The sequence below is a fragment of the Branchiostoma lanceolatum genome, chromosome 9 (assembly GCF_035083965.1).
Source record: "Branchiostoma lanceolatum isolate klBraLanc5 chromosome 9, klBraLanc5.hap2, whole genome shotgun sequence".
Classification (NCBI taxonomy): domain Eukaryota; kingdom Metazoa; phylum Chordata; class Leptocardii; order Amphioxiformes; family Branchiostomatidae; genus Branchiostoma; species Branchiostoma lanceolatum.
In genome coordinates, this window is record NC_089730.1 from 8,131,225 (window position 1) to 8,146,384 (window position 15,160).

At 38.2% G+C, this 15,160-nt stretch overlaps 3 protein-coding genes across 6 annotated transcripts; 1 reads left to right on the forward strand and 2 right to left on the reverse strand.

The window, feature by feature from the left end:
• Window positions 1-878: 878 nt before the first annotated feature.
• LOC136441227 (cyclin-dependent kinase 9-like) lies at window positions 879-5,455 on the reverse strand. Of its 2 annotated transcripts, none has more exons than XM_066437394.1 (7): window positions 5,277-5,455; window positions 4,799-4,880; window positions 4,213-4,303; window positions 3,040-3,227; window positions 2,305-2,402; window positions 1,802-1,940; window positions 879-1,395 (listed from the first exon to the last, which is right to left on the reverse strand). In XM_066437394.1, exons 1-7 carry the CDS (start codon window positions 5,396-5,398, stop codon window positions 973-975), a joined length of 1,143 nt encoding a protein of 380 aa, XP_066293491.1. In that variant the 5' UTR covers window positions 5,399-5,455; the 3' UTR covers window positions 879-972. The 2 variants fall into 2 exon arrangements, with proteins under 2 accessions (XP_066293491.1, XP_066293490.1); XM_066437393.1 differs by having other exon boundaries at window positions 3,040-3,266.
• Window positions 5,456-5,721: 266 nt separating this feature from the next.
• Window positions 5,722-8,727, forward strand: LOC136441231 (STING ER exit protein-like). The gene is made up of 7 exons (XM_066437398.1): window positions 5,722-5,892; window positions 6,261-6,375; window positions 6,665-6,706; window positions 7,008-7,152; window positions 7,547-7,636; window positions 8,140-8,232; window positions 8,562-8,727. The coding sequence occupies exons 1-7, from the start codon at window positions 5,772-5,774 to the stop codon at window positions 8,610-8,612; spliced, it is 657 nt and encodes a 218-aa protein (XP_066293495.1). The 5' UTR covers window positions 5,722-5,771; the 3' UTR covers window positions 8,613-8,727.
• An 856-nt stretch (window positions 8,728-9,583) lies between these two features.
• LOC136442227 (2-aminoadipate transaminase-like) lies at window positions 9,584-14,837 on the reverse strand. Of its 3 annotated transcripts, none has more exons than XM_066438984.1 (10): window positions 14,788-14,837; window positions 14,082-14,254; window positions 13,737-13,852; window positions 13,128-13,282; window positions 12,475-12,636; window positions 11,887-12,154; window positions 11,309-11,423; window positions 10,996-11,067; window positions 10,451-10,554; window positions 9,584-9,750 (listed from the first exon to the last, which is right to left on the reverse strand). In XM_066438984.1, exons 2-10 carry the CDS (start codon window positions 14,241-14,243, stop codon window positions 9,618-9,620), a joined length of 1,287 nt encoding a protein of 428 aa, XP_066295081.1. In that variant the 5' UTR covers window positions 14,244-14,254; window positions 14,788-14,837; the 3' UTR covers window positions 9,584-9,617. The 3 variants fall into 3 exon arrangements, with proteins under 3 accessions (XP_066295081.1, XP_066295079.1, XP_066295080.1); XM_066438982.1 differs by lacking the exon at window positions 14,788-14,837 and adding an exon at window positions 14,621-14,781; XM_066438983.1 differs by lacking the exon at window positions 14,788-14,837 and adding an exon at window positions 14,621-14,781 and having other exon boundaries at window positions 14,082-14,258.
• Between the last annotated feature and the right edge of the window lie 323 nt (window positions 14,838-15,160).

The following is a 15,160-nucleotide window of genomic DNA, read 5'->3' on the forward strand; positions in this document are numbered from 1 at the left end:
TATTCCTGTGAATAAGACTTTCTCTTGCACTATTGACAGGAATAAATTTGTAAGGAACCAATCACAGCATACCTTACAGCCTTTGATAATCTTCTGAATAATACCTCATGATCCTGTCAACCCTAACGTTAACCCTGACATAACCCAAACCTGAGGAAAATCCTGAAAGATATGACCTGTACAATCAGTACAATGTTACAATAGCTTCAATTTTTCTGACCACAAATTAAGTGCATGCGTAAGGTTGGGCTTTCACAGTAGGTACAAATACCAGACTGGATGTTACTTTGCAACAACGATAACAAAACTTATTTCAAGCTGGAAGATATATTCTGTCGAGCAAAGAAATATTTGCTATGCAAAATAACATTATGATACATTTTACTACCCAATAGCCCTTTCTTGTCTGTTCATAAGAACACAAAAGGTATTGTTCACAGGATTAGAAAGGGTTAATCTGACCTGGATACACAACAAGTATACTAGTAATCAATGGTACAACTGAAAAGATATAATGCTCCCAACTTGCTTGGAAGCAAATTGACAATGGCCACACAAGTTAGTTGTTTCATACAAACTTGTCGAAATATGCTTGATTGATCCCATATCTAGGAACTGAACTGAATTCAAACTTTTATTCATACCAAACCTTCATAATTGTAATAGGTTTACCACATAACCTTGTGTCAGCTTTGTGTGTTTTTAGAATAAACTGTACATGACGATGTCTTTTGCCCGTATGGTCCGCTAGATGTATACTTGAACCAAAACTATACCTGCAACTATGATGCATATTTGCACATATGACATATTGAATTCCTGCTTGAAGCTATTGTCCTTGATAACCTTGGTGTTAGCTATTTATCTATTCATTGTCAAATGTCACAACGGTGTTAGCTATAGTATAATGTAAACAGGAAAGCCGAAGCTTGTGTGCACGTATCAGGTATTTCTCCAAGGAAGATATCTGTTTTAGAAGACTCTATCGTAAGTGGCATCATTGTTTGCTGGCTGGTTTCTCCCCGGTGCTTGAGGCCCGTGCGCGTGCCCTCTTCTTCTCGGCGGTGCCCAGTATTCAAACATGGACGTGTTGTGCATGGACAGCATCTTCTGTAGATCTACCGGTAAAGGGTCCTCCCAGAAAAAGTCATGATTCAGGGCGTCGTCACTGTCTATTCTCTTGGTTGGATCGAGAGTCAGGAGTCTGTCTATCAGGTCGAGGGCGTAAGGGTCCTTGACGTAGGCCCGCAGGCGCTCCTTGACTTTCCTCTTCTGTCCCTTTGGCAGTTCCAGCTTGGAGAAGAGGTCGAGTTTTTCCACACTAGGCCAGACCTCTGCACTTATAGAGCCGCACAGCTGGGAGATTAGTGTCAGCTGATGCTGTTCTGTGTTGCCCTGGATGAAAAGAGATATGAGGGTTAATAGTGTTAAAAGTTATGCCAAAAATAGTTACTCAGGCAACTGGATAAAATTTTGAAACAGACATTTCAGACGGCACCGCAGAAAGACAGGGGATGTTGTCTGAAACATCTGAATGTTTCAAAATTTTATCCAGTTGCTTGAGTAACTGTTCTTGGCATATCTTATAACCTGGTATCCAACCTTCATTAACGTGTTAAAAGTTATTTTATTTTACACTTAAAGTAACAATTCACAAATATGAGCTACATCGTACATGTACATGTGCTTTCTTTTGGTAGAAATGGATCTGACTTACTGTATCTTTTGCAGAGCCTCTCCCTTCTTATCTAGGAGACAAAAGAACAAGAAATCTAGCAATGACATGCAGTTCTCCTCCTACCTGCATGATGGGGCTTCTAGTCCACATCTCTGCCATGATACAGCCGGCCCCCCACAGGTCTATCGGTGGGCCGTAATTCCGCTCACCAAGAAGCAGTTCAGGAGGGCGGTACCATAGTGTTACCACCCTATTGGTATACCTGGAACAACAAAGCAGAAAATCATTCGCTAACAGACATCAAAACTGTAAATAAATGTACATTGCACGTGAAAGGTTATCTGCTAACAATCTTGTCACATTTTTGGAACATAAATGTACATGATTTGTTTCCAAATTTTAAAGGAAAAATAACAAGTCAAAATTGGAAACCCCTTTTAATTCGTCTTCGGCACTTTTCCAAAAGCAGCATTTCCATGGATGTTATGAACCTTTGATGACTGCCTTACCTTTTTGTGCATATTTAGTAACTTGTCTTAATTTGAGTGTCACTACAGAAAACCTGTCCCAACAAGACTATGTAAACTAGCAAGAAGCAAAATCTGCTGACCACAGAAAGTGACTACCTGTTGGCCTGTCCACTCTTGGTCACACTGAACGCTCTGGCCAGTCCAAAGTCAGCCAGCTTCAGCACACCATGTTTGTTGATCAGTATGTTTGCAGCCTGGGGACAGAGTTGTGATCACATAGGCCAGGTAGATTACACAACATAACATCATATCATAAGGAAAAAACAAACATATTTCATTACTAGTACATGATACTAGACTGATGACAAAATGTACACAACAGGATAAAGAGCTATACAGAGAGTACAGAATACCAAAGTCACTATATGTACATTCGTACATATCACTGATGACTTGTAAATAGAAGAAAATCTACTACACATACTGTATCAACCATTGACTATATTGAAAAAACAGTTTTGAAGTTCATGAACTTTTAAGATTTGTCACTAGATTTCTTAAAAGATCACTCCGTAAGCACTGAGGCTCTAAATGTATCATGTGCAGACATGATAAAGGGCATTTCATATATCTGGCAGTAATGTGCTTTGAGGTCTTTAAAGTTTCGGGTCTCTTACGTGTTACTTACTTACAAATTACAAACAACCATTATAGCTGTTTTCTCATGTATTTAACATTCAAATGCCTGTAATAAATGTTAAAAAATGACGAAGAAAACTGTAGCAGACGTTTTGACATCAACGGTAACAGAATATGTTTTAAAAAAAGAAAGAAAGAAAAACAAAGAACATGACATGGACAATCTAACAACTATACAGTAGCAAAGACCACCTTCATGTCTCTGTGCAGTATCTTGTTCCTGTGGATGTAGTACAGGCCGTTCAGCAGCTGCTGCATGACCTTCTTGATCTCACTGAGGGTGAACTTGACATTAGCGTTACTCAGCAGCCCGGCCAGGTCGTGTTCGCAGAAATCAAAGACCAGGTAAATACTGCCTTTGAAGCGATTTAAAGGGGATGCTGTGGACAGGGGGGAGATAGTTGGGTCCAAAACTTGTTCTAATACAGGGCACAAGAAAAACTCATCAACCTGCAGCGGTGGACTGCAGCGAGAGCTGACGAGAAAGTGGAATGAGAGTTCGGCCTAGGACTAAAAAATGTTGTGTTTTCCGTTAAACCCGACCGAACCTAGCAAAATCTGCCAATCCTAGCCTTTCTTGCAGGATGACCACTGGCAAGGGGCATGAGATTTTTGATCTGACATCTGAGTGATGAAAACGTTGTAGTATTGTTTGTCAACATGTTCTGTTCATATCTGTTGCAACAGGAAATTGTGCTTGTACAATGTATATCTGTATAATAATCAACTGAAGTATCATATTGAAATCACCAGTGTCCTGATGACTTCTAGTTAGATTGTATTTGTTAGATCACTACAGTCGACATCATTATTGAAAAAGGAAAAGAATTCCTACCTATTGACCTTAATTTTTCTGAACTGCAATTGGAAACACAACATTGATTTTCCTACGCCTTATGATAATGTTGCATGCATTGTCTTTAGCTAAACAGTACATCTTACATACTGTCTTTAATGATAGACACTCTATTCTATGTGTGCGATTACTTGCCAGTTTAAATATGGCTAGATGCTTATAATGATGATGATGATGACGATGACAATAAGATGGTTCACAGTTCTTCGCATGCGCAAGGTGAAGGCCCCTAACTTGTAAACAGCTCTTCTCTAGAATATGCTTGACACATATCCAGACGTGATTTGTATCAGGTACCTTCTTCTTTGACATATATTACCTACAATGCATTACACTGCGCATATGAGATCAAACTTTGAACCAACTTATTTTTGGGATACAGTGTTGAATAAAGAAAACCTGTGCCCTCTTCATCGATGAAGTTTGATTTTACACCGGGGCATTACTTGCACAAAACAAAAACCACCACTGTACGATAAGTGACGTCTGCGAGGATTCGAACCAGCTACCTTTAGTTCTGCAGATCTCCAGGAGCTGCACAACATTTTCATGCTTCACCATTTGAAGAATCTTGATCTCCCTCAGTGCTGTAATGGGAAACTAAAATAATACAAGTGTTAATCTTTCATATGTATAAATGATATTACATGTACATGTATCGTCATTCATCATAGTATACTGGCTCATATTAGTCATAAGCAGCGCCCAAAACATATTTTCTCTCTGCATACTAGTATCTTAACTGGTGCAGGTACTGACAAAAGTAACAAACAAGCAAAATTACCTGCCCTGCTATGTATGTCAATGGCATGAACATCATTTACATGTTCACTGGTGCTGAAGTTAAAGTAATCTCCAAGTAGATGTTGGGGGAGGCTGTATCATTCATGTAGAGTCGAGTACAATACAATATGCCAATTCCCAGCTTTCCATTACTGTGTCAAAATGCCTACATAACTTAGGAAGGTAGTTTGACACATAAATGGGCAGCTAGGAAAATGTAATGATTAAGCCTCCCAACATCTGCTTGGAGACAAACCGTATTTTCATTAGTAGCAGTTTGTTATATTTTCTTAAAAGTAAACATTTTCTCACCCCTTCCTTCTCATTTTCCATCAACACTTTCTTCAGGGCCACAAACTGTTTGGTTTTCCTGTGCCGGGCCTTGAACACCTCTCTGTACAGTGGAGAGAAAGCATACAAAGTCATTCACATAGTGTTTATGTATGCATGCTTTGGTACACATGTACTGGGATGTTGTCTAACCAGTCTGTGAAAATAGACTCATACTACTATAAATTTATAGTAGTAGTATGATCATATGAGTCTATTTGTACTCACTAGAATTAGTAGTATGTAATGTTGTCTGACTATACTCAACATACCTACATACATGTAAGAACATAATATGTAATTTCAAAACCACAGACTTCATGTATATAGTCGAATAGATTATTCAGATTAGAGAACTCTATCAAATCATTTGGATCCAATTTCGTCGTTTGAAGAATACATCTATCCTACCCCCCTCCCACGTTCTCTTGTCCTTTGCGAGTCATAAAAGCACACTCACCCAAACGTGCCCTGTCCGATCTTGGCCAGTTTCTCGTATTTAGATACATCATCACAGTAAGGGTACTCTATGGCCTCTAACTTGTCCCTGACTGCGTTTATACTAGACGCCTGGCTACTCATTTTGTTCAGAAATATTTTTTTTCCGAAAATGGCGGCGCGAGTGGCGACGATGGCATAGCCCACTATTTTTAGGATAGTTTAATTGTCCGAGCTCGTTTATCTATCACCTTTTATACATTTTTTGCAGCTCAATTTATCATTTTGTATCCATTTATATCATACTTTGTATGTATTAAATAGCTTGTAGACTACTTTGTATTATAACAGACTCCCAGTTGGGATTTATTTAATTCAAATCTAATTACGATTCCCCTATAAACTAATGGATACGTCTAATGACTAAGGTGATGACGTCAGATAAGTACACAACATCCGGTGACGTTTTTCACATCTGAGTGGGTTTTTTCGGCGTTACGTTCGGTAGTGAAACATCATGCCGAAGGTTATTTCTCGCAGTATCGTGTGCTCGGACACGCGGGATAAGGAGGAATATGAAGGAGAGAAGCCGCTGAATGTGTACTACTGCCTTTGCGGACAGATGGTGTTGATTTTAGGTGAGCTAGAGATATAGCATGTGGGGAGGGGGGCATCAAACATAATTTTTGTGTGCATGTTTTCTGAACGTTGAAGATTTTTGTTTTGTGTGTCGTAGGGGGCTTCCAAGGGACTTTCTATGGTGCTGCAGCAGAAATCCTGGCTTTGAAATCTCATGTCCTTGACATGCTATGGGTCTTTTGGTCGCTCTTGGGCTCGAGACAAGTGATATAGGTTGGGTTCCCTAGCGGCTTTTGGATGGAACTGCAGGGGTCTTTTTGCTGGAGACTTTGGAAGCGGATAACCTAAGACTGGATGATTGTAAACGCATGCAATTCTAAAAGCATAGAGATTTTTTAATCAGGTTTTTGTGTCTTTTTCTTAACAGATTGTCCGTTGGAGAAGTTGCCCCTGAGAAAAAGAGATAATGCCCGTGTCATCGATGGGTCCAAACATGCACACAAGGTCACAGCAGAGCCTGGAGAGACTGTCTTCTTGAAGTGGTATGTAATAATTCATAAGTATTGCATTGATATTGATAGTAGATGTATTGATATTGCTACATCGTTGTGACTTATTTGCATTCTATGTGAATGTGCAGAAGATTTAGATATGAAGATTCAGCTTTGTTTCTTTGATGTTTTGTGCTATTTGTGCATAGTAGAATTTAACATAACAATTTAAAATTATGAAGAACTATGCAGGATTACCAGAAATTCATAATATAGAAAGTTGATGATTATAAGGGCATTTTCCATGATACGTATGTAATACAATCTTCTTTTTTTCCAGGCCAGATGGAATTGAGCGACAATTCAGACAGAAGTGCAAGAAGTAAGTTTATAACTTATCTATACAACATTTGGAGAGTGGTCTACTTAAGTTTGTCTACTTGAATAGGCTTAGCTATCAGCAAAGGTATAAGTAGTAGTTTGGCTAACACAGCTCTTGGAGAGTGACATTTTGTTGATGTATTGACACAACCTACCAACAATAACAGTTGGATTTTTGTTCTCAAGAAAGTAATGTTTGATTGGTTTTGTAGAAGTAATGTTTAGAATTCATAATATATTCACTTTGTTTATATTGTCTATATTCTGAGTTTCTCTAACATAGTTCTGACATTTTCCCCAAGGTGTGGTCTGAGGTTATACTACAGACATGAGGAGAAGGGTGGGACTGTGACCTTTGTGGTGAGCGGGGCTGTGGTGAAGGAGGGGAAAGGTGTGAGGAAGGCTGACATCTACCAACAAGTGGCAGCTGAAGCCAAACCCAAGAAGGTCAGGAGAAGTTTTGTATGCTTTTGTGGGGATGGCTTTTATTATCTATGGTGTATAAAATGCAATGAAACTCATGTGTTAATACTAAGTATGTGTCTGAAGTGCTTAACCTTCTCCCTGCTGTTGAAGCTTCTATCAGTACAAACTTGATATCAAAGGGCTATTTTGGTGAGAAGGTTAACATAATTTACCATCCATCAGCATTTGACAGAAAATCTGTATTTCATATACAAGATCTTTATCACACTTTCTGTGTATAGGGGCAATGCCCATCTCCGTTTCTATAGCTTTTGGCCTACACAGGCCACTACAATAGGGGACTAGTCCACTGGTATGTACTGTATATAACTGTGCTAAATGATGTTTTGGTTGTAACTTGTAATGCTTCTTGCAGGTGATGATGACAAAGCGCACAAAAGACATGGGCAAATTCAGCTCCGTCACTGTGTCTACAGTAGATGAAGAAGAGGAGGAGATTGAAGCCGTAAGTAGTTCTGTATACATTAAGTAATGATACAGTAAGATAAGTAGACATGGTGAAAGTGTAAGTGAGAGCACTTAATGGCGGACCGTGTCGTCTGGAGGTAGATAGTTGCCTTGGTCTGGCTATTGAAGCCGTCCGACACTGTTAAAATGTTGAACCCGACTGTCTATCTGAAAACTGCATACCTGTATAGTTTAGGCTTTGACATGGAAAAAGGAACACACAAGTATTTAAACATCATAACTACACTGCACTTGGCTATCTAACCGAGATATGGTAGTCACTTGTGATTACCAATTACTAGAATATTCTTCACTCAATGACTTTTGAAAGGTAACAAAATAGGTACCTCCAAATTTTTGACGTCTACTGTACGTCTGCTGCACTTATGATCAAAATGTTTTGTAGTAAAGAAGTGAAAACATAATATCGCATAGTATTTTCTATATCTGTATCGATCTGTATTCCTAATGAGCTCAACCAGTGTAACCACTATTTTTCAGAGGGAAGTTGCTGATTCATATGCTTCCAATGCTCGGGTGATTGAAAAGCAGTTGGAGAGAAAGGGGATGGTGAAGAGAAAGCTTCAGGAGATGGTAAGTACATGTGTGATGATGTATTCAAATTTTGTAATACAATATGTTGAATATGCTTAAATGATTTTGTTTAGAAAGATTAAATGATTTTTGCAGGCTGTCTGGCCGACACCGGCGTTTATGCAGCTTTCTGCAGCTGGCAATTACGATTTCTCCAGGCCCTGATATGTACAGTATGTTAAAAATTGCTAATCAGCACTCCCCCAGAAAATAAACACTAAGGAGGCTATTTTGTAGCAGGACTTTGTTGATTATACTTTTAGAATGCTTACACTGAAGTTCTCTCTATCACTATAAAACATCTTTGATATTTTCTTCCTATTTTACAGGCAACTGAACATGAAAGGAAGAAGGCAAAGGGGACACTGATTGATAAATAAACTGTAACATAAAACGTTACTCATATCAATGCTGATATTAGTTGTAAATATAATTACTTCTAGTCCATAAACCACAACATTCTCTTTTGTTGTTATAAATATCATTGTATGACCTTAGCTTAATGTTTTTATCTTTTTCCAATGCTAATTTCCATCTTTGTTGCTTAATGAACATCTCTCGATCATTACTACTTAAGTAGATAATGCTAGTGTTAAATTTAGAATACATTGAGGGAAGTAACTTCATTTGGATATGATGCAAGATATAAACGTATCATTTAAAAGATAACAAAAACACAAAAAATGTTAAAGAATGTGTTCATCTATGACATTTGTTGTCTGATCTGTAAAATATTTGTCACTCGGTGGTCACAGCTTCTTTTATAGAATTTTATAGAAAGTAATAAATGGGACTTCTTATTACATATCATTGCACAGTGTCATTCCTGGCTGGTGTACATGTGGATTGTTTAAGAGGTAGGATCAAGTCCACACTTACCTATCGTATATGATATACCCTTATGTATAGGCAATAAGGTAGTGGCATGGTCATGGGCCCACAATCTACAGTGTAATAACCACTGGAGTATATTATATCCTATATGTCATGAAGTGCTCTGTCTTGTACCCAGTTAACATTAGTATATGTAGTTAGACTTTCAAGCTGCATAGTATTTCAAGCTATCAATGTCATTTACATCTTCAGTAAGTCGTTTCAAAAGTGTTGTTCATCAAATATAATTTTTCATTGTATAAAAATTAGAATGTTTTGTTCATGCCAACCCTATCTTTTCAATCCAGACGTTGTTACTTTCAAGACAGATATTTGTTGAAAAGTTATCGCTCATCATGCAGGTAATTACAAAGGTGTTGACAACCACCATACACTACCTGCATCTACATGTTGTGAATACTTGTATGGTCAAGTTTCTTCCACCTATACAATGTATTATGCTGCAACCAATTATATTTGAGAATAGATAGCCCCAGAGCAATTGTAACAGTCTAAGTTGTATGTGCCTCCATCATTAGTCTTGCACACTGCCCAATCTTCCTGACAGCATCAGTAAGAGTCTCGACGTCGTACAGCGCGAAGCACACACGGAGGCAGTTCCCAAACAGTCCCTGGGGTGAACATCTGTTTCACAAAGAGAGAGTTGCGAAAGAAATTACAAATGTTGATGTGCTTTTGCAATGTTTTTGACTGAATATAGTTGAGAGTAGGGATGTGTACCTGGACCCCAAAACGTAACATCAGGTACTGGTACATAGCCTGCAACTGGGGGCTTATAATACACTTTTGCTGATGACTTCATTTTGTACTGGGTCGTTTGTGGTTACAGGCTGGCTGCACAAATGACCCAGTACAAAAAGAAGTCATCAGCAAAAGTGTATTATAAGCCCGAAAAAAGCCCCAGAGAGCCTGATATGGAGGCTACCGGTACAGAGGTTTTGTTACAGTCCTGTACCTGTACCTGTACTTTTTGGTCTTCAATGATGACAGAAACATGAATAAACAGAATGCACTTAAGTTAATTAACCGCTAAACCTTCTTAAATCTTCTTCCAGTGCTAATTAGATAAATTTTCATCTTTGTAGTAGGAATTACACAGTCTTACTGGCAAAACAAGTCAAAAGTTACACACTTCAGTGTAAGAGTATTCAGGTTTAGTACCAGTCATTGATCACAATGTTCTGGTATTTTGGCCCTGTACCTTAATGATTTGTGCAGTTCCGGTGCACATCCCTACTTGAGAGGTAAACTGGAGAGTCGACTGTTGAGGTACATTCATTTGTAAATTTCTCAGTGATTTAGAATAGAAAAGAGAAACACTCACATGCTTCCCACATAGAAGGACACGTTGTGGTCCCTGATGCAGATTTTATGCAGTTCTGCACAGCTAAAACCCTGGGGAAACTCCACCCAAATGAAGAAACCTCCCTGGATAGAGATGAAATATTTCAAAAATGAATGAAGTTACAGACACAAATCAAATGATCTGCATTCTATAACAAGAGTAAGGGTCATTTCAAGCACTTCAAGGCAGTGAATCGTAGCTGTCATAACATCTATAGTCCCTTCTTTAAGGTACATGATCTGTCTATATCATTCTTTGCTGTAATAATGCATTAAGAAGATACCTCCAGCCTATGGTAGACATTTTTAGGTTGGACAAATGACATTATTTTATAGACTGCTACCTCTGCAAGTTATTACTCAACAATTTCATATTTGTCATGCAGACTGACTGTAGCTTTCAGTTCGGTTGTGAAGATATATACAGTCATGTACATTATTAGCCAACAGTCACTATAAGTTAAAGGTAAAAGTGGATGAGGAATTTATCAAAAATGTCTCAAACCAATATCAATAGTCCTCTACCTTAGGCAAAAGACAGGAAACCCCTGACGGCCATTCCTCTTTGATTATTTTGTGTACAGCATTCATGTTTCTCTGGAAGGAAGGAGAATTCTGTTAATATTACTTCAAACCCAACACTACAAATATCAAGCACAGTAAAACTACATGTGCAATCCTTTCTTTTTCTTAGTGGAGAGATTTAACAAGCTATTGAATCGATTTAGATTTTAAGTCCTAAAATCGTTATACCATTCCGAAAGGTGTGGAAAGGATTTTAACTTTGTTCATTTGACCACCACCTCCTCTGCAATGTCATGAACCATATGATATGTACCGCGTAGATCTCTTGGATCTTCCCCAGATGCTGTTCAACAAGTCCGAGCTGGAGGGCACTGGCTATGATCCCTGAGGTGTAGTTATTGAAGGAGCCTCCACTGTCACAGTACGAACTGTCAAATAACATAAGTTTATTGCAAGTTCTTGCCCGTAGGCTAATTGCAAATACATGTAACATGAACGGACGAGCAAACAATGGGTAAAAATATAGCATGTGACTTTTCTAGTCTAAAAATTAACACTAAATTCTATCTTACCTGGCTTTCACTTCTTTTTCCGAGACCATAGAAGACGATAACAGAGATTGATGATGTAAGGAAGTTATATGTGTAAATATTTCACGAACTCCACATTCAAAATCAACTACTAACTCAAGGGTCTCCAGGTGCCAGGCAAAGACAACAGAACAAGCATTTAACTTGTTCTTGAATTTGCAATGTTGCAAAAACTGTTAAAATTGAGGCAATCCAAGCATGCAGTTTTGCATTGAATTCCTCACATGGTCTTTGAAGACACTGACTTGAACAGGTGCAACTTTTCTTGAAGCTGCAAAACTTAAAGAAGATTCTTAGTCACCTGTTAATTATCAGGCATCGTATCTTCTTTGGTGCCTGTATCCACCCCAGCCTCAGCCCAGGACTCAGGATCTTGCTGAAGGAGCCATTGGACACCACGTTACCAAGGAAACCGGGGTCTGTCTCTTGGTCAAATGACATGAGCGCAGGGGGCGGAGTTACGAAGTTGCCCTGGGAGTCCTTCTCGTAACACAGAGTGTTGTACACGTCGTCACAGACCACCAGTATGTTGTGTTTCCTGGCCACCTGCACAAGCTGTCTGCATCGGGCTGAGAAAATACATTGTACCATGATGAGCTTTTAAAACTTTATTGTCTGTAACATACATCAAACCAAGATGATCATAAGACTGCTGAACTATAACTGTGTCAAAGAAAGATTTTATTTGTACCAAGCAGGATGTATCAAATAACACTTGAACAATTGTTTTATTCTATACCTTACATCCAAGTTCCAACATGAATGCATAAGCCCAACATACATGACATACCTACATGATCCATGATTAAGAAACTGAGTGAGACAATTACGATATGTGTTGGGACTGCCTAAGATAATAGACAAAAAGTCTGTCTATTTCTGTGCTTACCTTCAGAGAGACACCGCCCTGTTGGGTTGTGGAAGGTAGGGATGAGGTACAACATGGTCCAGTAGGGCCGGTCTTCTGTCACACAGACAGTCGAAGACTTCTTATGCTCCTCCAGCAGTCTGTCCAACATGTCCACATCAATGCCGTCTTCATCAATAGGGACTGTAAAACGTATATGTAAAACGTTAGCAGCAGTTTTAGTCATTAGTACACAACAACAAAAAAGAAATGGTTCCAAACAGGTGTCTCTGTATATGGGGAACAGCCAGCGAAGAAAACATAACTTTTGGACTTCTAACTCTACGACTGAGTTTAAATCTTCAACTGTTGTCAGATGCTATCACTCAGTTTAACCTCCTTGGTTTAACTGGAATTTTGCTCGATTATGCTGTGCTAAACAACAAAACTTTTTTAATTATTACAATCTCTTAAAAGTCAAAGTTAATGAAAACAATGTCCAACATTTTTCAGCTGCCACTAGCAGGTACTTATACACATTAAACTTGACTGTCCATTCTGTTTTCAACCCATATTCTGAAGTCTCTTTTTATTGAAGCCTTTTTAATCAATGACGACATTTCAGGTTGTCGTCTATGCACCATCAGCCCCAGGAAACTTTTCTATAGTAACATTAGGAAGCAACATCTAGATACCTGAAATTGTCTTTAGACCCAAGTCCGTCTTAAATATCTGGAAACCGATGAAGTAGGTGGGGTCTTCTACGAACACCACATCTCCTCGGCTGAACAGCAGGGAGGCTAGCATGTACAGGCCTTGGGTTGCTCCTGCTGTCACCACTAGAGATGAACTGGGTCAAAGTCATTAATAGTTATTCCTCTTAATCACTTCAAATTACAGAATAATTATGGGGGCATGAAGCCACATCAATCTAATTTCTTAGTTGCTACATTAAATGAAGTCTCTCTAAGATTTTAGAAATGTCACATGCACTATACTTGTATTTCTATATTATATTCAACTTTCAAGATTGATAATCCCCAAATGCTGACAATGGCACTACCAGTTGAATAAAGATCACGTACATGTCTTCCTAGTTGTTATAGTTATTTTTTGTCAAGTTCAAATAAATGCATTAATTTTTCTTACAGTATTTTGATATCATCCATCTGCTCCAAAAGTAGCATTCTCACTGTACAGAGATGTTAACTTTTGATCTTTTAACATATTATATTTTGTTCAATCAGTCTGAAGTAGCATTATCACTGTACAAAAATGTTAACTTTTGATTGAATTTGAAGCACCTGTCAACGTGATATCTGTAATGCCTGGTGAGGAAAGAAGCCAGCTCTTTCCTGTAAGCTATGTCTCCATTCCGTGATCCATACTGGAACAGAAAGCCTTCCTTTTCTTCCCTTTTCTGGGCACACAAAGTTTGAAGAGTCAGGGGTGCATGCAAAAGAAAAAGACAGGATTTTAGATGAAATTTCTATGATGCGATAAATTGTTGACAACATAACATGACATAGCAACTTGAGTCAAGTCAAAGCCTTTATCAATTAAGTACTTTCTTATTTCTGACTAATTTCATACATGTCTACTACTATATAAATCAAAACACACACAAAAAATAACATACAGAAACTTGCCATTCTATGTTCAGTGGCCTCTCTCATGATGTTTGCACACTGTTGAAGAATGTTGTATGCTGGAGCTCCAATTTGCAAGCTAATCCTCCCATTCTCAAACATGTTCTGTTCGTCATACGCATCCTTTGCATCAACTTTGAACTCTTCAGTTGGACTGGACATGGTTGGTGCAGCTGCCTCCGACAAAATAAGAAGATAAACAGATATATATAAAGGGATCATAGGCTCTGACTCAAATACTAGTGTTTAGCATGAAAATTAATCTTAGTTGGTTAAATACATATAACGTCAATATAAAGGAATTAACTGTTCTCCAATTAAAAAAATTGGACTCAGAATTTTCACTTGAATCGAACTGAATATCATGTGAATTGAAGGAGTCGTCAGTAACACTTAATGGGGAATTCAGGATTATATGATGTGCTACATAGAATTAAAGTTTCACGTCTGAGGATGCACAACTCTTATGACTCTTACTGAAATTTTAAGTCAACAAAAAAGTTTAAATCTTCTCCAGCAGTTTGATACCACAGATTTACCTTCTAGGGGTTTTGCCCCTTTGGAGCTGGTCACTCTGTGTTCTAAGTCTAACAATAAGGTTTAATAGAGAAATTAAACCTCCTTGGTTCTTTAAATATTAGTTCAGAACCAGTTTACAGGACACACCCCCTTTCCAGGCCCTGTCCTATCTGATCACCTGTCTTACCATGTGTCTATTGTTGCCAACAACTTAAGGGCGACAGAACGAAGAGAAAGTTTTACCCACACCTTACCAACATAAGTGCACAAACTAAGGGGTCATGCGTCTAAGATGTTATCTAAATCTATTTATTTCTCTACATATTTTGCTTTTTATACTATTATTCGCCAAAGAATACACAAATGTATCCGCAAGAAATATGTATTTTGTCGCCTTCTAATTGACTAGAGCAAAGGTCACAATTTGGAATATTCTATTTGTTGAGATCAGAATAGGGAATGTTCTATTAGCAGGTATTCTTGATTTCTAATGGTCTTCACAATGACACTTGATAACTGTTACACTTCTTTATTCAATTAATAATATAACTCTTGCTATG